This window comes from Vanellus vanellus, assembly GCF_965231255.1.
Source record: "Vanellus vanellus genome assembly, chromosome: 14".
Lineage (NCBI taxonomy): Eukaryota > Metazoa > Chordata > Aves > Charadriiformes > Charadriidae > Vanellus > Vanellus vanellus.
This window is the reverse complement of record NC_138919.1, coordinates 3,361,424-3,386,436: the sequence shown is the minus strand read 5'-3', so window position 1 is coordinate 3,386,436 and position 25,013 is coordinate 3,361,424. Positions and strand designations below refer to the sequence as shown.

Below are 25,013 nucleotides of genomic sequence, written 5' to 3'. Positions count from 1 at the left end.
TGCTAGAGAAAATCATGTGATGAAACAAGGAAAAACAGTTTGGGAAAGTTTTATTTTATAAGTAGATGTGCTCTTAAAAAGTTTTGATTTTTTTTTTTCATATATATTATTTCTCTATCTATTGAAAATATCTCAAAGCAAGCTACCTGACAAAAGGAAAACAAAAGTATGGTATTGGTTTTCCTTGCTTTCCCCCACATCTATTGAATAAGGTTTTGTTGGGATAAAATTAAAGTGCTTATCTTTGAATTTGCTTCCTCTGGTTGAGTTGGCACAGTACATTGAACGAAGGAATGTTCCAAGTTCAGAGGTGGCATTGGGGAATCTAGTTAAAATGACATCAAAGGCAACACAGCGGGGCTGAACATGTGTTTGAAGCCGGATAGATTAGAGGCCATTATCAGCCTTTCGCTACTGTGCTGGGAACAAAAGTCGCTCTTTCCGCTGGGACTGCTGCTGGGGAGAATTAAAAAAAAAAAAAAGAGAGAGAGAGAAAGAAAGAAAAATTGCACCTTCTAATATAATGCCGCTTTTCCCGCGAATGGCCGGGTGGCTTTAGCGTGCAAGTTGTGTTCTGGCACCTGGGGTTTGTGCAGCGGTTAAGCTGAAATGTTGTCTATTGATGCCGACCAGCGATGGCTAAAATAATCCCCCAGATTTGGGTGGGTTTTTTTTTCCTGTAAAAATTGCCAGTTGTTTTGTTGTCATCCAACCTGGATAAAGCCGCGTCGTGATGCAATGAAACTCTTTAACCGTTGTGACTCTCAAGTTATGGGGTTTTTTTTTCAAATGGAGGTTCGTCATTAAAGAAAATGAAGCCACCTAATGAAAGCTATCGTAATCGCCTGTCGGTATAGCAACGCTTGGGGAAATTGCTCTGCTCCCATAAGGTGTCACTGCCGGGCACAGCGGAGGTGATGCTCCCAGACACGCTCTTCCTCCTCCCGCATTACCTGCAGCCACTAGCCAGAGCTGTAATTAGCCTGCCTAATTTTCTGTTCTCTCATTTGTCTTCCTACTAAAAAGCACTTGTCATTAATCACGGGTTTTATTTTATTTTAATGGTGTTTCATTTTGAATACCTGGGTTACTGCATGAAATTGTGTTCGTCTGATGTAATTTGGTGGCGATCCTGCCTGCGCCCGCGTTCCCAGAGTGCCAGCGGGGCAGCAGGCACGGCGGGAGGGGGAAGGATCGCTGATGGCGACCGTCCTTGCACAGGCTGGTGCTTGTAATTCACGAGGTTTGCAGGCAAAACACCATAGGAAATTGTCTTTCCCTTGCCAAATGGCATCTCGACTTTAAAAATCTGCTGTTTGGCTTCTGTTCTCAAGAAGCAGCTGTGCTTGGCATTTGGGGTTGGGGAGGGGGGGGGGAGGTAGGTGCTAAGTACATCTGGCCTGTGCAAACATCTTGTTGGTGTGAGATGCGTTGGGACTGGCCGGTTTGCACTGCTTGGAGTGGTGTGGGGTTGGAAGGAGACGGCACCTGTGCGTGGAAGTTCCTTGGTCCTTGTGACAAACCAAACCCCTCCGTTCGTTTCCACCCGTTTCTGTGGCATTGCACGGCTTTCCCAAGCAGTGACTTTTACTGAATCAGGGAAATACATAAAATGAAAAAGGAAGAATCCAAATTGCCAAGGTCCGGGCTAGCATTTGGTTTTGCCTTCATTGATTTTTCTCAAAATAACCTGGTGTCACCAGGACATGGGCCTGTGTCCTTATCTCATAGCTGAGCTCCACCTCACTCACATTCTCCTCGTCCCTGGGTGTAAGCCTGGTGGTTGCAATGATGAGAACAAAAACGCAGTTCCTTTCTTCACCTGAAATTATACTCAACCAGTGATGGTTTGCAGTGTTTGGCGAAGTCTGGTGGCTCTGACCCCTCGTTGCTGGGACCCACGTGCACCCAAGCCCCCACCTTTGCAGAAGGGCTCCATGTGGCTCAGTGGATCAGGTCTGCACTGTCCCCCAGCTCACAGCAGAGCCACAGACGCGGCTCCCAATCTGTCAGGACCAAGGATCGTTGCCACCACTGTCTCCTTCCTCTGCAGAGACCTCCGTCACCAGCTTTTTCAGCAAGGGCACAAGCCCGAGCAGAGCTGGTTCGCTTGGGTGTCACTGCCCATGGCATCCCTCCCTAACCTCCTCCAGCCTCCTCTGGGGCAAGGGCTAGGTTCTTCCCCACCATAACTCCAGTATCGAGCCCATAATTTCAGTCTGAGCTACAGATCGTCTCAAGAGCAGCAGAGCCTACCCTTTCGCTTTGATAAGCCAGTTGAGAAGTTGTCACGCTCTCTTAAAAATATATACCTTGTTCCCTGACCGAGGTCCCCTTGGTGTAGATGCTCACTGAGCTCCCACTCCTCCTCCTCCTCCCCCTTCTAGCCTGCCCTGTGGTTAACTGTGTACATTACAGACTCTATTGTAGAAAGCAACCAACTATAAAAGGTACCAGGATGCAGTCCAAGTCCTTCTCCCTGCCCTCTGCCTAGGGCAGCGGTCGCAGGAACCCTGCCTCGCTCTGCTCCCAGAGGATGCCGTGTAAGTCCCCCCCGGCACCCAGTGCCACAGCACTGCTGGTGCAGGGACCTGGGTGAGCATCGTTCCCCCCACGGGTTCCTCTTGCTCTGCTGGGCTCACCCTGGCCGTGCAAAACCTTTCTCAAACGTAAAGAGGTTTCCTACCTGCCAGCGTGTGGCGGCGAGGCTTAAACGAACATCACGTATCAGAGAAAGGCACTAAAGCAGAACATGGTGTTGTTTTATTCCGACAGAGATGGGATCCCACCGTACAGACTCCGAAAGCAGCATCGCAGAGAGATGCAAGAAAGTGCCAAAGCAAATGGACGTGTGCCACTACCTCACATTCCTGTAAGTAGCACTATCTCCTTCCCCAGAGGTAAATATGCAAAATATGTGAGATCTCTAGCGTGCAGTTGCTCTGCTTGCTCGCGTTTAACCCCCCTTAGCGCTGTGTCCATTTGGGGATGTTTTAAGATGGAAATACACCATGCTAAGAAAGCGCTTGGTAGCCTTCTGCCAAACTCATCATCCAGGGCTGCCCAAAACACGTAATTTTTCTTAATCGATCAGTCGGTAGCCGATTGTTTCTCCTGGAGGAGAATGAAAGCACTGGCTGGCATCTACCTGCAAGCAGGTTATGTGCCCTTGGGTGAGCTGGAGGTGTTTGTGGAAGGTGTAGGAGGCCATTGGACGTGGAGGCTGAGGTAGCTCTCAGCCAAGGTTAACTGGGGAGAAATGCAACTGTCCCGAGCAGTATTTCTGCACTGGGCAGCCAAAGGGAGGTGTAACCTGTTCTCAAGGACTCGGCAAAGCCCGCCTGGGGGTAGGAGGCAGGAGAGCAAAGAAGGTGCAGGGGTAAGTATTTCATTTGTCTGATATTGTCTCCCTGGTTGCTCCAGGTAAGCAAACAGCTTTGGAAGATAAGCGTACCTGCTAGGGCTCTGCAGCACCATCTGCAGCTCTGCTTATTATTGTTTTCTTTTTGTGAGAAGTTACAGGTGACATTTAATGTCTAGCGGGGAATAAAGGTGCTTCTTTCCCCTTTGGACAGCTGGACTCCAGCACAAATCAAATAGGGAGGAAAAAAAAGCCTCCATCTGCTTTTTCCAGAAGTGCCTCCAAACTTGGCGCAGCTGTTCTCATCCTGCCTGCTCAAAGCAGCACAATACCAGCAGAAATACACCCTTGTTTTAATCTGATTTAAAAAAAAAAAAAAAAAAAAAAAAACACAACAAAACCACCACTCTTTGTTTTGCCTTTTAAATTAGATTATTTTCCTTAGATTTAAGAGGGTCTCCTGTGCTTTGATCACTGGGTTGACAATAAAAGCCCTGGCTGCAGACGCTCACTAGCCATCCTTGCTCAGCCACCTCTCTTTTCACACAGTTGCTTTCACAGTGTGGTCACTGTTGAAAAGGCTGGCTGGGTGCCTTTTTATTTCACTTGATGCCGTTTTTACTGTAAGCACGGCTTTGTTAGAGTTGAAGTTTGAAAGCTTGGCCTTTATTTTTTTGTTGTTGTTGTTGTTGCTGTTCCCCAACAGTGGGAACTACCGAGTGAATATTCTCCGACTTCAAAGCTTGTCAGTGGCTTTACCTTTTGGATAAAAATAATAGTGGCTTTCTGTTGATCGTGTGCACTGGCAATGCCTCGATGAACTGCAGGTTATAAACTCAGAGTATGGAGCATTAAATATGTATAGTGAGCTCTGCTTTAACGAACTTCCATCTGCCAAACATTTCTTTTGTTGAACTGAATAAGTGTCATTCCAGCAGCAGTTCCTTGCAGGCTAATTAGTTTTACTTAGCATTAAATTTTATCGACCTTTTTGGAAACTAGTTAAAAGGAGGGGGGGGGGGACGACAAGGTTTAAATTGGCCACCTGCTGCTTATAAATTTTTATATTATCCTACTTATCTACACGGTCTTTTAGAATTACATATTCCTCCTAAACTACACACAGATGCTTCACAAGGATTTTTCTGTGAAACATCCGCTGTTCCCATTAGATTCTGCACTGTAATTTTAAGTCCCAGGGAAAAAGGCATCCTGACGCATATTTATATGGGAGCGGAGGACTGAGAAGTTTAGTTAGTTCTAGTCTTTCTCCAGGGAATAAAAGTTTAGTTCAGACACTCTGGCACCTCCTGCCAGCCAATTACTGACACAGAATTGGCATCGACTTCAGAGAGGCACTGCTCTGCCCTCGCTTATCAATCAGCCAAGAAAGGAGAAGGTAATTAGACAATATGTTTTGACAACACCAGTGTGAAATGTTATAAAGTTAGTCTTTTAAAATCACCTCTAACTGCACGCTTAGTGAATTAAACTTCCCTAATTAGCAGGGAGCCATGCAAATGTTTCTTCGAGTGTTGCTTTCTCGAGCCGGTGGTTAGGCTGTCTCGCAGCCCGTAGCTAAAGCAGTCTCCATCAGCCGCCTGGACCTGGTGGTTAGCTTGCTTTTAAACCTGTAGCAATGACTAAATTGCAGCCTTTGAGTGAAGGTCTTTATGGACTCATGTCTGACCAGCGCAGCCAGAGTCCGTACTGATAGCGCTTGCAGAATGCATGGCATGTTTTCCTAGTGATAGTAGAGAACCTTCTACTTCCGAAAAGTCATTTCACAAGTCCTTTAGAGACCTTACCATTCCCTTACAAATGAGTTATGGGGCTATTGCGCAAAATTCTGAAACATCTTCTATTGCTTTTAATAGCAGCACTTTTAGTTACATCCAGAAGCTATAAACTGTAGTGATTATATGTCCATAGGAGACTGCCTGCTAGTTTCAACAGCCGTGCCGCCTCCAAATAACGCAGGCAGGTGCTGCTTATGTAGGATGCCCCGCTATGCAGCAGGAGATCCTGGTGCGTGGATGGCTGTGTTCCGCATATTCCACACGTACAAACTCACCAATGCTCGATAAGTTTGGAAAAGTTGTGTTTTGTGAAGTGGTGCTCTGCCCAGGAATGTAATGGGTGGAGAGGGTCTCTAGCAGGCAGCAAGACCTTCGTTTTGCGCCTCTCACGGGAGCCCGTTACACAGCGGGTGAGTGTTGCTTTTCATGTGGTTTTCCATCTCTCTCTTGAGTTCGAGCAGAGTTGGGTTGGAGCACGAAGGAAGGAAAGAGCAAGCGAGCTCCCAAAGGAAGGGTGAAAGCCCAGAGGATGCAGGGCCATACCTGTTTTATCGCAATGTTTTTACCCCAGCTCTGGCATTCATCCATTCCCAGGAGAGGATGGGAGGTGCTCCTTTTTCCTAACAAATTCAGAAAAATCCAACCTCAAGTAAGACTTGGGATTCCTTATTTTTGTTTGTTTAACTGCATAAAGAAGCCATTTTGTGATGTTCTTGATTGTCAGGTTGGAGCTCTCCAATCCTGCCCCACAATCAAGGATGTTGCAGCTCTTTACACTATTCCCACGTGAGAATTAAAAAAAGTAGAAGCATCAGCAGAATGGGTCAGGCTGATTGCTGAACTTCCCCAGAAGGATGTCCTCTGCGCAGAGGTGGCTTGCTTAGAGGTCTTGAGTAGAATAGATTTTGAGTGACCACTTTGCACTGCTGTACCAAGTGAGGAGTGTACAGGAGGAGCCCTGGGTAACTACAGCTAAGTGAACTTTCCGTTCCTGCTAGTTGGGAACCTACTCAGAATTCCCATCAGCCATTTTGTGCCTTTTTCCTCAAATGCCTTGCAGCAGCGGGACTCCTTGCTGATCCCTGCATGCTGCTAAAGTGGATGCTAAAATCCAGCTATCCACGAGCTCTCCCACAGGTGTTTCTGGTATGGAAACACCATTTATCCTTTAAAAACGTATGTCACAGTGGAATGCATTATTAATGTGGGAAAACTGGAGGTTCAGAAGTTCTTTTCTCTTGGGTTCTCTAGCCTGCTATCTTCATTTCATCTCCAAGACTGACTTGTGATCTAACATCGGCCACTCAAGTGTCATGGAGGCATCAAACCTCCTGTAGAAGAGGGAGATTTACCAACACAGAATTCTTTAGCCCAGTTGGATCTGTCAGAAATGGTTCAGCCCAACCCGTGGTTCCCTGGGGCTGGTTAGAGACCTACCCAATGATAACATTGGAAAGCTTCCTATTTCATCTCAGAGCAATTGAGGTTTATTCTTCCCAAGGGCAACCCTCAAGCCACAGGGAGATTCTTCCACTTCTGCCTTTTCACATATAAATCATAGTAAAACCACACATGTAGGATGCTGGTGGGCTCTTATGTGCAACTTGGTCCTCAAACCGCAGTTTTCTCAGAGAAGGTGAAATCCATCAAACCCCCAAGACCTGCATCTGCCTCACAGACTAAAATCCATGCAACTCCCACTCCATCAGCTCCAAGAAAAGAAGGAGAAAACATGATAAGCAGGTGCTAAGTTGAACTACCAGAGAGCTTGTGTATCTCGTGTTCTTAGCAGGCTGATTCTTCCCATATATACCAGAGCTTCAGATGCTGTGCATATCAAGGACAGAGGACAGTGTTCTGGTGATAGGTACCCCAAGAAATCCTTCCTCACAGCTATCACTAGGAAAGATTGCTCCATCTGGACCAGGTCAGTGTCTTTCTTGCCAACCCGTCTGGTATGCAGCCTCCCATCCACTGTCCCCTGCAACCTCCCCTACTCAGCATGGTTTCGTTCTGGACAGACCTGTCTGAACTGATGGCATTACATAAAAGTAGAGAGATAATTAAATAAAACATCAGATAACAAAACTGTAGATAAAACAGTTCTTTAAAAACGAAGCGCTTCCTTTCTGAATTGTTGACCCAGGGTGGCCAGAGGTCTCATTCAGGTCCAGACTGGAGGTCTGGATCCTCCAAACCGAGCCAACTCTTGGAGAGCGCTGCACCCTTTACTTGGAACAAAAGCACTCGGAGCCCTTCTGATTTCAGAACAATAAACAGCTTATTTACGACTCCCTTGGTAGGGCTCCGTATGTCCATGGGAAGCTTGGAGCATGTTCAAAATCCTGAAGCCCTGAAGAATCCTCCTCCAGGCACAGGCTCAGCCTGGCTGGTTTTTGATGGAACATGCCTCCCTTCCAAAGCCAGGGCCATCATTTGATAAAAGTTTCAAACACTTTGTTGTCGTAAGCCTTTTGAACCAGGTCAGTGCAGTCCATGTTTGCTGTCCAGGGAGACAGAGAGAGCACTCAGCAGTTATCTGTATTGTTTCAGCACAGGGAATTTGCATTCATTATTCTGCAATACTATTAGTTTGGGGGAAGTCTGTGTAGCTCATCCTTTGAGCTAGGAATAAAGTCAGACCCATGGTGATGTTCAGAGCATCGTCCTGCTTGCCAGCTTTCTGTGAATCACCGCTATGGGTACCCACCAGAACAACATAGGGCATGTGCAACCAGTGTCCGTGGGGTGAAGTGAGGTTTATTTCAGTTGCATTGGACTTGGATGGTCAGGGAGACCCTTTCAGAGACAGCTTCACAGGGGGAACTGCATCTTGCACCCCTGAACAGGTTGCTGAGGACTTCTGCAAGCTGTTGTGCTGAGTGGAAAGCTTCAAGGATGGGGCACTGGGGTTTGCAGATGCAGTGGTTTATCAAAGAGAGAGGAAAATGAGTTAATCCTAAAGATTCTTAGGTTTGATTATTTTCATTTCTGTAGTTGTGCTTCAATCACCTCCAGACTTTGAGAGACTGTGGATAAACATGCTGAATTATTAGTTGTAAAAGACCAAAATCGTCTTATCACGAGTTCCCTGGACACAGCAGTGACCATTAATGTCTTCAGATCCTCATTAGAGGCAGAGCTGTGGACCTCAGGCATTGCCGGGCCTGGAGGGAACCACCTTATCATAACAGGACTCGAACACACAGGTTAGCAAACTTCAGCCTCTGCGCCTGCTGCTGCTGGGGGCTCGGGAGAGACTTGGGTTTGGGATGCTGCACTTCATCAAAGGCCATGAAAACAAAGGGAAATTCTTTCCCGGTTCTGCTTTTCTATGGAAGCTGCTGCAGTAGCTGCAACGGGGAGACCCGAGACTGTAACTGCTGAGCGCCAAGTTGCCTCTCATTAGGCTCATTAAGTTTCTAACGGAGCAGGGCTTGGTGCTGCTGTCTTACAAACAACCACAGGGAGAGTTGGCATGTCTGAGGTGGCAGGAGGGAGTGAACACATCACCCAACAGGTTGCGACTTGTCAGGCGAGAGAGAGGTTTCCTTCCTTGGGAATCACTGGTGCTGCCTCATGAGGTGGATGGTGGCGGTCATGGGTTTGGGCTTTCTGACGAAAGAAGAGTCCCTTAGACAGAAGTGCTCCACCAGCATACCTGGGGGCAGTGGGGAAACATCACTTGGATCCTGGAAGCTCCCCAGGGAGTAACGGAGCAGGGAGCAGCTCTTCCACATCTTCTCCCATGATGGAGCACATCTGGGGGCCATTTCTGGACTACACATGGCCCAGGTGCTGGGACGAGGCATGCCACTTTGGCCCGTGTGCCAGTATTTCAAGACTAAATGTCATTTTTGTTGATGAAAATCTTCTTATGCAGTGTTTCTTTTAAATACAGGCCATTGATTTGCAGGGCTGGAGGTCCTGGTGGCAGCACAGTCTTTGTCATCCCAGGCTGGGAGCCACCTGGCAGCTCACACGTGTTATGCCCTCTCCAGCGGCTGCATCCCTGGATGCAGGGGATGGTTGGGGCTGTTCGCAGCTCGGATGGGTCAGTCCTGCCTGGGACTGCTTCAGGTGGAGCTATCGGTCCCTCTGCTTGTCACGGAAAGCAAGTGGTAGAGCAGGCAGTCCTTTTGCCTGCAGAGCCGCATTGTGTCCGCAGACGTGCCCGGGGATGCTGCAGCCCCACACCATCCAACATGGAAGAGAAAGTGACAGCAGTGAGCACTGAAATGGAGATTTGCTGGCAGGGTTGGCTGGGTCTTGCTCTCTGGGAACAAAACAAGCAGTGCTTTAACTGAAACCTCTGCAACCCAACTTGGGTGTCATAAAAGATGTCTTCAGCTTCTCGGTGCCATCAGTAGGATACTTACTGCCTCTGTTTTTATTCCCCTGCCTTCGACTTGGCAGCTGGCAAACAGAAAACCAATATGATTTGCATGCTTTTGTCAGTTTTTGAGGTAAAGCATTATTTTAGTCTTCTGCATTGATCTTTTGGCTAGTACAAGATAAATTCAGGTGGTCTCTCATCCTTGTTTAAAGATTTCAAGCTCGATGTCTGCTTTTGGTGCTGCATTTGTTCTTTCACTATGAATTATCTCATGTCCTCACATTTAATTTTATCTCTGGTCCTATAGAATGTATATTTCTCTCATGTTGGTATTGAAATATTTGAATGCAGGTTTTTATATTGTTGAATTTCCCATATATTTTTCCTCCAAATTAAATTTTTATCTCTGCTGTGTCATTTTATTTTTTTCTATTTTAACAAAATGATGCAGAAGGGATGCAAGTAAGGGGGGAAATACAGCGGCGCTCAGCTTCATACTTCACTACACAGACTTCTTATCCGAGAGCTCGGGAATTTAGGGACAAGGTAACTCGGCATAAGGAACCAAGAATGCCCTTGAACTCCCATAAATACTCATTTTTTCACCCAGAGCAAACAGCAAAGTGGTATCTCTGCGCTTGGAAGGTTGCTGTATTGATAAAGCAAGCAGGGGATCGTTGCATGGCTTTGAAGAGCTGAGATGCAATCCTGTAGGATCCTCTAGTAAGAGAGGATGCTTTGTGGGAACCATGGCCATTTGTGGCTGGGGTGGGCTGTAGCAGAAGATGGAGGGAAGTAAGATGTCTTGGAGGTGACAGGAGTTCCTCTCCTTTCTGCGGCTACGGGCTGGATTTGCAGAGACTGGCCGGCATACACTGATCCATCTGGGGTAAGCTGAATAAGTGCGCGTAAGAGTCCTCCTTTCTATCAAAGTGAAAACATTGCTACTGTAAACACAGTTTTTGAGAGGTTTGTCTGTACCGCATTTTCCCACCCTTTCAGACCACGATATTCCTGTTGATCGTGTGTACATTGGGAGGAAAGCATGCGTATCCATTCCGAAACGGAGTTTGGTGCTGAAAGAGTTTTCTGAATTATGGCTCCAGAAAACCTTTTCGTTACGTGGGGCGCTGTGCAGAGCTGGTGCCAGCCGGGGAGCTCATGGTGGCATCTCAGCTTCCAGCCCGCCGGTGCTAGGCTGCACCTCTGTGTCTGCCAGCCTGTCCTCCTTCAACTCCCCACCAGAACAACTGGCATTGCCAGTTATCGAAGCCTCCAAAATAAACATGTGTTTTTTCATGCATTTTTTGCTAACCCCTGGTGTGTTTTTCCTCCAGCGTACATACCGAATGCCAAAGGATATCCACGTTGAACCAGAGAAGTTTGCTGCAGAACTGATCAATCGTTTGGAGGAAGTACAAAAGGAACGTGAAGCAGAGGAGAAATTAGAGGAGCGCCTTAAACGCGTCCGAGCGGTTAGTAACCTCCTTGCCTCCTCTGCCAGCCTGGGAGTCTGTCTGTGTACTGTACATCACAGGGAGCTTTCAGCTGCTGTGGAAGCACCTTGGGTGACCACTTCCCTGCTCCAGCAGCCACCATCATCACTTGCACGGGTGCTTCTGGAGGCTCACATTGCCCCAGGAGCTTCCATGGTGGTGTTTCCTGATCCGTGCAGGGCTCTGTGAGCTCCAGCACTCCCTCCCTGCTGTAAGATACCAGCTATGGCACAGCAGGGCCCGATTCTGTCACCAGATAGGGGCTGTGGGTGCTCTCCATCATCTTCTTTGGCACCCTCGCTCTCCTGTCCAGCACAGACTTTCTTAGCAGTCCCTTCTGTGCAAGGATGGGGACTATGTAACAGGGCTTCACCTTCCCCTGTGGAGTTTTGTGTGATCCCTATTTCCCCCACAAATGTAACCAGGTGGCAGGTGGTATTATACTTGGAGGTGTTTGTGTGTGCTATCAGGCTGTTGCTACCAAAACCAAGCCCATGAGTGCTTAGCACAGCCCTAGAAAATTTGGAACTGATCAGGTGTAGCATCCAAACATCCTCTCCTTTGTGGAGAAACACAGTAACTCCACATGGGTGGCTGGGAACACCCAGCCCGTGGCACTGCGTGCTGTCAGCCCTGGTACCGCTGGGGCCCTTCAGAGCTCGAGGACTTGGTAGATGAACCAAGGGAAGTGTGCAAGTCCTTTAGCTCCACAACAAGCTCCAAAAGGGAGAGAATGAGGTATTGGTCATCTAGTATTACCTGCATAATACGCTGTTCAACAGTATTCACACCATATCTTTTTTTCTGACATACTGCATTTCACGGGTACCTGTACATCTTGTGCTGGGGATACAAGGGAGCTTTCGGAGGACATCACAGTATTACTGAACGTCACAAATGTCTGTATAACTACAGCCCTCTGTGAAGAAATTGGGCGTCTCTGCAGTTAATAGCTGACGTGGCCCTGAGGCGAAGGCTCTGTGCTTAGTAACCCGCAGCTCTCCCTTAAAGCGGAGGTGATGGTGCCTGTCGTGGCTAGTTCTGTGCTTTCAGAGAAGCTGAGTCTCTGGGGCCCCAGGGCATACCCTTCAGCCCCATTAGGGTATTTTTAAATATTCACCAATATTTTTCAACGTTCATTTTTAAACAGAAAAAAAGATGTAGTATTCGCTTTAAATCACACCTGTATTTCAAATGCGGAGGAGCAAGGAAGGCAGAGGGATCTGTAAGCTTCCCTCCAGCTCCAAGCATTGTGCAGCAAACTCCCTGCACATCTGCATCCAGCATCCAGTCAGAAAAGTCCAGCGAGGAGCTATTTTGTAATTAGATTCCTGTTCTTCTAGAATTGGTCCATTTTCTTCTACGGTACCTATTGCTCTCTAGACAAAGCCGAGGTAACCAGCAGCATTTTCTGCTAGCACAGACCCAGAGCACTTCCTCCTCCTCCCGTGGCTCCGTTGCAGCCCCCACCTGTACCAGACTACATTATCCCAGCCCTCTGCCTCCTTGAAGAAGCTGCCAGTAGCAATACCATAAAATCAGCAAATACCTGTGTGCCAGAGAATAAATTTAAGTCTGTTTAAACACATTTTTCTGTGACTTAATCTATTTTTAAGCCCAGGACTCCCACTAATGCTATATATTAAACCTCTTTGCTGTCTCCAGAATGTATTTCATTGACTGGCTGGCATCTGGCATTAGCCATTCAGGGAAAAACTCAGAGTAAGCAATTGTAGCTTTTTTTTAGGTCAGCACTTAAGGTGCAGGAGCTGCTGGTATCAGCAAGAGGAGAGCTTGAATCCTGATAGATCACAGGGGTTTTTTATTATGACCTGAACACCAGGACTACAGGGTCACCTCTTACCGGGTCTGCACGGCTCACTGAACAGCAGCAGAGGGAAAACCATGAGCGTTAGTCACACTAGGCAGTTATCAGCTTAGCAGAGAAGCTGGAAATGTTTTGCAAAAGCTAGGAAAAAAGGATTTTTCTCCCCCATACTGAGCTGTCTGCAGGTTCCCTTTCAAAGCCACATCATGCAGTAACATCAAGAAGAGGCATCTGATTTAGAGCCAAACATCTTCTACTGAAAAGACTGTAAGATTTCTGGGTTTTGAAAAAAACCTTTGAATTCATTGATTATTCTGAGCAACGTGGGAGAGGACTAGAGGTCGTGCACATTCCCTTATTACTTTTTGAGCCACTTCAGCCTCATGTCCGTGCATGGGAGCTGCAGTATCGTATCATACTGATCACTCTGTCTTTGTCTGAACTGAGCAAATTGAAAATAAGCCAGGAGAAGCAAAGCCAGCGCTGAGATTCTCACTATTTGAATATAAAACATTGCCTAACTAGAGAGGGAAATCATTTGCATGATGATCGAAAATGCATTCGTGGTCAGGCGAGCTACCGTGCCCTACTGACCGGTAGCAGACTGATGGGTGGCACTGGGAGAAGACAGGGGAGGAGGTTTGCAGCAAGGTGTCACTTGCCCATAGTTCATCAGTGCAGATTTCAGCCTCCTAATTCAAAGGGAATGGCACCCCCGACCTTGCTGCAGAGCGAAAATAGCTCAGCAGACAGTCAGCAAAGTTGAAGCCTGCGTCTCTCTAACTGCCGCTGCCTTTGGGGAGCTCACAGAAGAGGTTTCTGACAATATTATGTCAACAAAGCACCATCTAGTGGTTATGGCACCCGGGACTTCCCCGCCTGGCAAAAGGCTGCCCACGCCACCCAGCTCACCGCAGCGAGACGCCAAAACACGGCACCGGAGCCCACGCCACCCCTGTGTCCAGGAAAGCTGGGTCTGTGGAGGAGGCTGCTCCCCAGTACAGCAGTGGTTGCCTCTTGCCTGTGCCTCCTTGGTCGTCTTGTTGTCTTTGTCTTCCCTTTCTCCTGCCTGTGCCAGCCGCGAGCAGGGCGAGGGCGCTGGGTGGGCAGAGAGGTGCGGGCAGGTTTGGGTAGAAGGGAAGGCTGCTGCTTCACTGCCGGGTCAGGTAACTCAGACAAGGAGCACCTCTGCCATATCCAAAGTCCTGCGTTACAATCCCAGCTTGGGCCCCCCCGACCTTGTGCCATGTGTTGTTTTTTTTCACTGCAGAAAAAAAAAAGATTTAGCAGAATTGGTATCTGCAGCCTTGACCCAAACCTTTGGCCTCTGCCCTGCGCAAGGAGAGAGGACAGCTTGGGATAGGCACCCCAATTCCTTCCTTAGCTGCTGTTTTCTCACTATGGGGTCTTTTCTACTCCCTGCAAGGCTGAGACCGGTGCTAGAGGGTGGGAAGCCAGCTGCCCCAGGGGCTGCCTGCACACCACCAACCCCAGCAAGCACTTGCTTCTGCCTGAGGACCTGCCTTGGGTCCAGATCTCCTGCCTAGTGACACAGATGAGCTGAGCGAAGGCAAAATGAGAGCGCGCCAATGCATCTCTTTCCCTTCACCCAACCTGATCTCAGTCTCAGAGCAGAGCAACATACCAGGTCCCAGTTATTGGCAAAATGGGGCTCCAGGCAGCCAGAGGATTTCCCAAATCCCAGGCACCCATTTGGCTGGACAACCCCAGCTTGTTACTCTCATGCCACCCTGCTCCGGTGCGACAGACCTGATGGAGCTCTGGGCTCTGACCAGAAAGGACACACTGCCACGTGTCAGGGATCTGCGCCAGGGTTGGATCTTGCCATGCATATTAGATGATGTTTGAACCTAAGAGTACGTACCAGCCCTAAAAGCCTCCCAAGTGCTGAGCACATCATTGGGTTATCATAAACTGCTAATGAATGCTTACCCTGGTGGTCGGGATTTAGTCAGCACATGCTTCATCTTCTCTTGTTCCTGAGCTAGGTGCCCAGGGACGGCGGTTGGCAGGCTGCAGTGCTGTGGCTGTAGATGAAAGGTGCCTCTGAAGTTCTTCAAAGCGATTTGTTAGAAAGTGGTGCATCCCCTCCAGACGTGGGCATCGTGTCGCACCCCCGGGCTTGCAGCACCCGTGCCTTTGGTGCTTTCAGAGCCTGGCGTTGTCCCTGGTTCAGGTTTGAACCCCAAGGTGTGACACTGTGAGGAAGTCTGTTATTTGTTTTCTTGCTTTGCGGTTGGCAGCTGAGACTTTGAAGCTGGTTAGCAAGTGATGGATGATGACATCTGACAGGCAAAGCTGATGGGAGTCAGTGTTTTCTAGCAGAGGCATTTATTTATCTGGCAGGGCAGAGATACCTCTGCTGCAACTGATTTCTTTACTGTGCCAAAGGAGGAAAAGAGAGTGGGATTAAAGGACTCGCTGGAATCCTCCTTATGTAATTAAAAAAAATAGGAGTCATAACTTCCAATAAAGAAACTTCATAAATATCTGAGTTTATGTTGGAGCGTAAAGTAGTTTGTCAGCATCAAAACTGTGGCTGTCAGCACGGAGGAGTTTTATTCTTCCTGGCAAGGACTTAAGAGTCGCTAACAGCGTGTCCTAGACCGTTGTGAACTACAAGAACAAGCAGTTAGTTCCAACCCGTTTCTTTATCAGCGTGAAGTGTTTCACTCCAGCCTTAGTGTGCCCGGGAGAAATCAGTGTTTGATTTTCAAAACTATTCATGCTGCTGTCGACCTTCAGTTGCTCCTTCCTCTTACAAGCTGTCTGTCAGCTTTGCCTTGTGAAATAGTCATTCGGGTGAGAAACCACCCTGGTCTCACCTGACTTGAGAACTGTTTTGCCACATGTCCTGTAATGTTGGGCTTTGTCTGATGGGCTTTGAAGCCATGCCTTACTGAAGGCTTGTAGGAAGTCGTGGGGACAGCGTGGTAAGTTGTGTTTCTGCTGCTGGTTGTTACAGGACCACCTTCAAGGGACTTTTTAGTAAGGTTCTGCCCACTCCTATGTCCAGTTGAATTGTTACACCCATCAGAAAGCTGCATCTGTAAACCCTGGTTGTGATGTGTGGGCCACCTGTCAGAGGTTGCCTTGGTCTCTTTGGGTAATGTGTGGAGACCCTTGCTAATGGTGGCCCAAAAAACAGGTACAGGGACCCGAGCAGCTCTGCTCAGTGGCAGCCAGACTGCCCAGGCTTGGGTAGAGCATTAGGAAATTTTCTGCAGGAGGGTGGTGCAGTCTGGGACAGGTCTCCAGAGGGGTGGTAGATCTCCGTCTCGAAGGTTTGCAAGATCTGGCTGGACTAAGCCAGGCCTGACCCCTTCAAGAGCTGGCAGAAGTCCTGCTGTGAGCAGGGGGTGGGACTAGAGAGCCATTCTACCACCCTGTTGTCATTCTCTGATTGACCTTGTGTTTCTTGCAGGAAGAAGAAGGTGAGGATGCAGATATCTCTTCTGGTCCCTCAGGCATTAGCCACAAGCTGCCTTCCGCCCAAGCCTTTCATCACTTTGCTCCTCGATACTCTGAGATGGGCTGCGCTGGAATGCAGATGAGAGATGCCCATGAAGAGAACCCAGAAAGCATCCTTGATGAACATGTCCAGCGTGTGATGAAAACACCAGGCTGCCAGTCTCCAGGACCTGGCCGCCACTCTCCTAAGCCACGGTCCCCAGAAAGCGGCCACTTAGGAAAACTGTCAGGGACACTAGGAACAATTCCTCCAGGGCATGGCAAGCACGCAACAAAATCAGGAATGAAACTGGATGCAGCTAACTTATACCACCATAAACACGTCTACCACCACATCCATCACCACAGCGTGATGAAACCAAAAGAGCAGATCGAGGCCGAGGCCACGCAACGAGTGCAGAACAGCTTTGCTTGGAATGTAGATTCACATAACTATGCAACAAAGTCACGAAACTACACTGAAAACTTGGGCATGGCCCCTGTCCCCATGGACTCTTTAGGCTACAGGTGAGTCAAGGCAACACCCAAGGAGAGTCACAAAGCCATGGCTTCTCTAGGAAGCTCTTTCATAAATGGGTTGTAGCATGCCGGTGAAACAGGGTAGTTGAACAACGTTGTCTCTTAAAAGCCTGTGCTGGGACGTGGTTTAAAAGTCTCCCACTGCTCTTCCTCTTCAGAAATGGGTGTGTCCCCCATAACCCTTATTAGACCCCTTTTCACCAGATCTTTTCATCTGGTGCTGAAAGACACCATCTAACCAGGATTTTTAATGGCCTTGGTAAGTAGTTTTTCTGCTCCTTAAAGCAGTGGAGGTGCTTAGAAATTGCAGATACTGATCTACTTTCCCCATGCGTCAGGACGTTGCTAAGTGTAGGGCTGTGCCTCAGGGTCTGGGTAACAGAAGCTGCTCTCCTAAGGTGGAGAGGACAAAAAAGCCCTCCTTATTGCAAGGCCTAACCCATTCACCAGAAGGGCTCCTTTCTCTTCCTAACAAAGTGATGGACTCTGCGGTGCTGCTGTGGCATCCTGTCCAAAGGGGACGGTTTCCGGGGCCTCTGCGCGAGAAAGCCTTATTGGCTTTCATCCGTCTTCCCTTGGCCATTTGAATTCCTCCATCCCCTCCCTGCTGAGGGGAGAGGGCGAAGCTCCTTCTCCACTGCGGCGGGTTTTGCTAGTCCTGTTGCTGGATGACTGCGAAGGTGAGAGCGCTGCTCGGAGCTGCCTGGGGTAATAAATGGTGACAGAGCAGCCGCAGGGAAGAGCTGTGCTCACCCTGAGCGCAACTGGCTCCCTAAGGCTGTGGCTTTGGGGTGATGCTTTGCAGCGTATCAGGGGTGGGATATTTAGTGAAGGCAGGCGGCTGGGTCTGCAGCGGGCAGGACGAACTTTCTGGGGTGGGAGGAGGGAGACGGAGCGCAGAGGCAGCCAAAGGAAACTGCTCTCCAGGGAGGGAGAAGCACTTAAATCTGCCCTGTTTCTGTAGGGAAAGGGTTGTTGCTTCAACAGAGCATGAGCACGGCCATGCTGGGTGAACCCAAATCCCCATCTAGACACAGGACTTCTCTCTAGCACCGACTACAGAGCATATGGAAGGGGAATTTAAGAGGGTACATTCAGAGCTGTCCTTCCTCTGGCAAAAACTCCCAGTTCCTGACAATCCCTGGGTTAGGAGCTTCACAAGACAAGAGTTTGCATCCGAATGGTCTTGTTCGGCAGCCCCAGCAGCCTCTCGCAGTGGCTCGTCTGGCTCCTTGTTGAACCCAGGTGGACTGCTGTCCCCCCAGCCCCCCACGTCTGTGTTTGCTGTGTGATTACATCCTGCAGAAAATGGCTTTTTGGTGTGTTTGCACTGAACCTGGTGCTGGAGAATTTGATTTGATACGGGCTAGCCATCGTGTGGGGAGAAGCTGAAAATGAATTGTCAGTTTTGCCCTGCCTTTGTTAGATCTTCACCAACCCCTCTCCAGGCTTTTTCCCCCAAAAATCAGCAAAGCTGACTGGGGGGCCTGTTACTCCTTTGCGGTGTTATTTTTCCTATGTGTGTTAGTGAGGGTGCAGAAGCAGAAGTAGGGAGGTCCTATAGAGTAAAGCAGCTGGGTGATTAGGATGGTGCGGGTCACATGAAATTACAGGCTGTGGCGGTGACAGACCAGCTCGGGTGAATTCTGCATGGTGTCGTGAGCATGGGGCTGCCTAGCTGGGCACAGAGGCACGGACGTGGGCAAGGAGCCTTTGCTGCAGCCATAAGCGTATCCAGTGTTGGCTACTGCCTGCCGTCCATCTGGCTACGGTGTTTGAGGTATTTGCGCTTCCCAGGGCACAAGAGCCTGCAGAAGGCAGTCCCCCTCCTTAGGATGTGATCTTCCACTGTGATGTGAAGCCTTGGTTCAAACTGGGGTGAGAAGCAAATGCTGAGCATGACAAATCAGGAGTTTGGGGTATCAGTGAATGTGGGGGGTGATGGGAAGGGCTCAGGTTTTCAGCAGTGGTCCGGCGTGGAGAGGCAGCCAACGGATTGCAGCACCAGGATGAACCTCCTGCTCTGAGCAAAGAGCCACACAACCCTTCATGTGGCAGGAGATCTGGTGGGCTTTTTTTGCCATGTTGTCGTGGCTCATTTGGCCAGAAAAGAAGCTCCCTTTCCTCGCAGGTGGCTGGATGGAGGAGCCTGCTGTGCCTAGGCCTGGCCAGTCTTGCTCAACTGCGGCATGGCTGGTTTGAGCTGTGGTAGAGTCAGGGGCTTGTGGAAGGCAGCACCAGACCCCGGCGGGGCTGAATATGTCTGGAGATAGACATGTCCATCCTCTGCCACAGTCTGCGGTGGTTTGGCTTAGGCAAAGCGCTAATGTCTCAAGCTTTGTTCTTGCAGTGGGAAAGCAAGTCTGCTCTCAAAAAGAAATGTTAAGAAGACCGATTCAGGGAAAAGTGATGGTGCCAGCTATGAGATGCCAGGATCTCCTGAAGACGTGGAGAGAAACCAGAAGATCCTTCAGTGGATCATAGAAGGAGAGAAGGAGATCAGCAGGCATAAGAAAACAAACCATGGGTAAGGGCTGGCAGAGCGAGGGGTCTTCACGCTGTTGTACCGCATCCCCTGCACAAGGCATGTGTGTCTAGGCTGTCCGGCAGTCAGCCTTGTTCCTGGAGATCTTGGGAGGACAAGAATCCACCAGGCAGAAGGGTTTAGACCCTTTGGAGACTGAGGATTGCCTGGAGGCTATAAGGGCAGTTTTCTTCTGAAGGATGACTTGTGGCCATGGCGGGGAGGTTGCAGCCCCAGGGGAATTTCACAAATTGCTGCTGTGGTTCCAAGGTGGATAAAGCAGCGCACAGTAGGCAGTATTTTTCCTTTAAGCATTTGCTGCATGTAAACACCTGTCACTACTGCAAGGTGCTGATAGAAACGTTTGACCTGTTGCACTGGCACCATTGATCCTGAGTAAACAGCTCAGCACAGCTCAGCGTTGCCCAGCATTTTTGGCTTGCTGGGAGCATCCTCCGGGATGGCCTTGCCTGCCTAGAGAGGAGCCAAGGATGTGACTGTCTCAGGAATCTCTCGAGTCAAGCAGATCTCCTGCAAGCACAGATCCTTAATCACAGTCTGAGCAGTCTCTGGCAAAAAGCAGTGCTTGCCGGGTGTCAGCAAGAGGGATCTGAGGTCTCATCCCCTGTGACGCAGCTGTGCTAGTGGCTGAGTGGTGGAACTGCTGGTGGTTTCTTCTCTTGCTTGATGGTAGAGGCCGGGGTGGGTTGCACTGCAGTGCCATGAAGTCAGGCAGCAGGTTCTGCTGCCGGAGCTGGGGAAGGACAAGCACATCCCTGCAACATCCCTTTCCCTGGAGATGCCAACCAGTGGTCATGGAGAGGCTCCCAGCCTGGGAACATCGGCAGCACATGGGAGGGCATCTTCTGGGGGAAGGTGGAGCTGCCTTTTGCTGGTTTTATTTTGATGTATTGTGGACTTGATGAGTGCCCTTAAACAGCTCTGTGGAGTTTGTGTCAGGGTGGGGTTGCTCACCCTGATGTCTCAGGACTTGCTGTTCTGAAATCTTCTCTAGAGGTGGATGGTGCTGCCCTGTCCCTTGGAAGCCGTGCTGTGAGGAGCTTCCCAGTGGTGCTGGTGTCCCACTGTAGAAGCAGTAGGTCATCTAGGAGTGTCTGTGTGCCTGTCCAAAGTGTCTCGGCAGTCTGTGTAAAACTTTTGTGTTTATGTGTAGTTCTTCAGGTGCTAAGAAGCAGCTGTCCCATGATATGGTCCGACCCCTCTCCATTGAGCGACCTGTTGCAGTGCATCCATGGGTCAGTGCCCAGCTCCGAAACGTCGTCCAGCCTTCTCACCCCTTCATCCAAGATCCTACCATGCCGCCCAATCCAGCCCCCAACCCTCTCACCCAGCTGGAAGAAGCTCGCAGGAGGTTGGAGGAGGAGGAAAAACGGGCTGGAAAACTCCCCGTTAAACAAAGGTATGGTGATAGGATCTGATTGTGCGTGAGAGGGAAGGGGGGAACTGCTCTGAAGGTGGATGGCTGAGGGAGATGTCTGCTGCCCTCTGCTCTGGTCTCCAGCTCCCAGCACCAGCTAGGTGGAGGCATATGCAGAGAGGTCAAAGAAATCTGTCCCAGTCCCTCTAACATGGTGGTGCAAATGCCAGAAGCCACCTTGAGGGCTTGGGCTTGTGGTTTGTGGATGGAGAGGCTGGAAATGCTCTTGGGAGGATGGGGAAGGGGCTGCTGAGAGCTTGAGGAGGAGCTGGGCAGGTCGAGCCTGTCTAGAAGGGGCATGGTATGGGAGAGCTCTCTTCCTCGGTACTCACTGACCCTCGGCTCATTTGGACTCACATGAGAATTTCAAAGGTTGGTACAGAATTCAGTAGGATGCAGGAAAATTAAGTGCAGAAGAAGGTATGTATTTGCTCTTTATCTACATGCCCTGCAAGCTTCCAGCAAAGGCTGCTCGTGGCATCTGGGTGGGAGTGCTGCACTGTGGTCCCACTGCAGCAGCACTGACTCGCAGCACGGCCCTGTCCAAGTCACTGCATCCTTTTGTGACTCAGCTTAATGCCTGTTGCAGAGCTAATTCTCCTGCTCCTGTGTTATCTTTCAAGGGAAGATGATTTGCAAGGCACATGGAGCTCTCGGATGAAAAGTGTTTTGGAAGTGCTAGATAATTACTGTTAACAGCTAAAAGCACTTTTGTCCATTAAAAACCTTTCACAGCTTCATAGCTGTATTCTGAAAACTTGAAACTTTGGCATCTGACACTTAAAAACATGAGTGTAATTTAAAAAAGAAGCTTTTTTTAATTGCCGGGCTGCAATTATTTTTGCTTGCAGTGACCATGTAGCAGACTTCTGCATATTTATGTCAGAGCATTGATTGAAAGCCAGGTAATTAGAGGGCTCTCCCAAGTCAGGTTAAGCCAAGTTTATTTGATCTACCTTTCAGTTGGTGTAATTGGATAGTGTTTATTAGTAGAGTCATTTATAGTCGTACCAGATTTGTGCACCTTCCCCAGAAATGTCTAGATGCAGATAGACACTTTGGAAACACCAACCTGGGCTGTATGCATATGCGATTAATACTCTAATAATAATTTGGCATGTATTGTAAGCACAGTTTTTGTAGGAACCCTATGGCATTGTGGTGAATGCTGTGCAGACCAGTGGGAGGACGGGCTGAGCAGTCCCAGTGCTGGGCTGCTCTGCTTACGCTGCCTCCCCACAAGGTCCGGCTCTTCTCTCGGTGATGCAAGGATTCCTCTGACCTGCCCCATGCATGGGAAACCAAGGAGCCATGTTCTCCAGGGGGGATCTGCTCATGGAAAGCAAACATGCCCGTGTCCAGTAGCAGGCAAGAACGGATGCAGTGGTCCCTAGGGAGCCAGGGGTTTCAGGATGTTGAAATCTTTCTGCTGGATTTTGGCAGGATTGGGTGCTCCAGCTGAAGCACACCTGAGCAAGCAGCTTTTTAGAGAGCTCCTGCTGTGTTTAGCACTGGACCCTGCCTGCAAATAGACCCCAAGTCTCTTCTGAGAGGGGCTGCTGAAAGCTGGCTGGGGGGCTAAGGAGAAGCAGAAAGGGATATTCATGTGAAAACACCATTTATTTCAGTCAGGAGCTTCCAAGAGCTCTGGGAAATCAGAGCCAGTGCCCAGGTTCGTAGGCAGCCTTGGGGAAGCCTCAGGGTTGGAGGTGAGCCCAGAGGTGTCCTTGAGGCACCGGCTGGAGCTGGCTGTGGGAGGAGAGCACACCGTGCCAGCTTCATACAGCCAGGCTGACCTTGCCAGCACAGTTACCTGGCTCACCAGCCGCTCTCCTCCAGCACAGCCCTCGCCAGCAGTGGCCTTCCCCAGCTAACTGCCCGCTGCTCTGGCAGGGGCTGCCAGCAGCCCCGCTCCCACCCCAGCACTGCCCCACGAGAAACAAAGGAGCCTTCTGCAGTGCCTGTACTGGTAATCATGGATATGAGGGGACTGCTGCTAGCACGCAGTGCAGGGTTAAGCGTCCAGTACTGGATGACCTGCACATCCAGCGTGCCCAGCATTTATGTCCCAGTCGCCATTTCTTACATGTACAACCAGGTTTTGAGCCATTTTCTGTAGCTCGGTGTCACTGTTCACTTCTGTTTGCAGCTGGATGAAGTGATTGCTACCAGCTCTTCAGAGAAAAGATTTTTGCAAGCGGAGGGAACATTAGCACGAGCGTGGTTGGGAATTAATTGGGTTGGGTCAAGCTTGGAAAGAGCAGGGCTGGCTGCTGGGACACTTCCCGAGGTGACATCTGCTGGGTGTATTTCAGCCTTTCCAAAGCCCTAGGGCTGAGCCGGAGCAAGCTGGGCACCGTGTCTCTGCTTTGCGGCAAGGTTGGATTGGTGCTGTAACCCAGACTTCGTTTCCCTCTTACAGCACCACTGGGTCACACGGGTAAGAAATCAGGACTGAAACGCAGATGCAATAAGTCAGTTGAGTGCTGCCGTTTCCTTACCAGATGACATTTTGGGCTTGTGACGAATGCAGCGAAGGGAGCTGATCCCAGAAGGGGCAGGCTGGTGGTACCTGGCTGTTTCTGGGTCACACTGCCACCCAGGAGATGGGTGCAGGTGGAAGCTTTAATGAGGCAGAGCTCAGACACGGTCTGGTGGCCTGTTTGGGTAAGCCGTGGTCTCAGGAGATCTCTTGGTGATGACGGAAGCGGAGACAGTTGTGTTGTCTTGCTCTCCTGAGAGAAACTCTTGGAAAATTACATTTTCAGTGATTCCTTATTCATCAGCCCTCCTTTGGCCTGCTGGAGGTCAGTGGCTGCGGTTCAGGGTGCGTATATATCCTGCTCCTGGCTGGCTGGTCCCGCTGCACAGCCCTGTTCAGCCCCGGGAGCTCGAAGGCACCGCAGCCATCCACCCCTGCTTTGATTTATTGCAAAAGAAGGGGATCCAAAACCACGGGGGTTCTTTTTAACTCTAGTTCTGTGAAGCAGTGCAGAGTTTCTGCTTTCAGGCATCGTTTCAGGCATCATTTTCGGGCACATCTCTGCTCTGGAAAGAGGTGAACGCTGGAGGTAGGCTGAGCACATTCAGAAATGGCCTTTCAGAGATGAATTACGCGGCAGGAGGAGGAAAGCTCCCAGCCACCGGCATGGTCCCCCTCTTGCTTCTACCATGGCAGAGCTCCGGCGGGGGTCCTCTCCGTCTCCCCAGGCGAAGGAAAATGGCAGCCCCAGGGGAACTGGCTTTGCTGCCTGTGCGGGGCACGTAGCTGTGTCCCCAGGTCCCCGGGTGCCAGGTCCCCAGGCATGCAGCAGCTCTCTCAGTCACGACTTGTTTCTAGCAGGATTAAGAGCAGCTTAGGGACTTTGAGGTTTTCCAAACCCCTTCAATTAACTTCTGGCTCACAGGGTTCACAGAATTTGCCTGAATTTATGACCCATTTTTCCTTTAAATGCCTCTTTTTTTTTTTTTTTTTTCCCAAGGATGATTCAGTTCCTTAATGTTTTTCTAGCTAAAGGGCATCCTGTGCTTTGATACGGCAATGGGAGAGGCTCCGAGGGCTCTGCTGGCACCAGGAGTGGACCCTTGCCTCTCAGGATGCTGCATCTTCTCCAAAGGTCTCCGAGGCAGAGCAGGCACCAGGAGGGTTGTTCAGTTGAACTTTAGACCTCTCATGTCTTTAGAAAGAGTTAAAAGGATCGTGTTTAGTCTTGGTTTGCAGTGCCGATGTTTATGTGGGCATGCCATTAAAAAGGTGCTCTGCCCACGAGCCAACGTTTAAAGGTTAGGGTCAGAGTCATTTCCAAAACTGCGATTACCTCATGTGCTTGGCAAATTCTTTTTTTTTATAGCAACTTTCCAGTCGTGTAAATACAAAATCATCTTTTTTATCCAGTGTGCTTTTTAAATGATTTTTTTCAAGCTGCCAAATCTGTTTTATGTGACTTTGAAAGAGAAGACTGCCTCTGGCTTAGACCACACATGCCAAGTTACCAATTTGTGTAGGCTGCTGCAATGTTTGTGCAACATTTACGGCACCCCAGATGAAAGGCTCTACAGAAGGGCAAAGTACCCTGATTTTTATTATTGCTACTTTTGTCTACCTCTGAAAATGGGCTTAGGACTGAGCTGACACTTTTGGTCTAGTGATGGCACTGCGTAGCAGAACCCCGGTGTGTGGGCTGGAAGCAGAGAGCAGACCAACATCCTGAGAGTCAGGA

General features: G+C 49.4%; 1 protein-coding gene across 1 annotated transcript in view; it reads left to right on the top strand.

The window, feature by feature from the left end:
- AXIN1 (axin 1) overlaps window positions 1-25,013 on the top strand; it is a gene marked incomplete at its 5' end in the record, with an annotated part of 82,561 nt that overhangs the window by 55,359 nt on the left and 2,189 nt on the right. Inside the window, 5 exons of the mRNA XM_082490720.1 lie at window positions 2,776-2,872; window positions 10,834-10,971; window positions 16,266-16,819; window positions 19,182-19,358; window positions 20,530-20,775. Coding sequence (XP_082346846.1) covers window positions 2,776-2,872; window positions 10,834-10,971; window positions 16,266-16,819; window positions 19,182-19,358; window positions 20,530-20,775 — 1,212 coding nt within the window. The remainder of the gene's footprint in view (window positions 1-2,775; window positions 2,873-10,833; window positions 10,972-16,265; window positions 16,820-19,181; window positions 19,359-20,529; window positions 20,776-25,013) is intronic.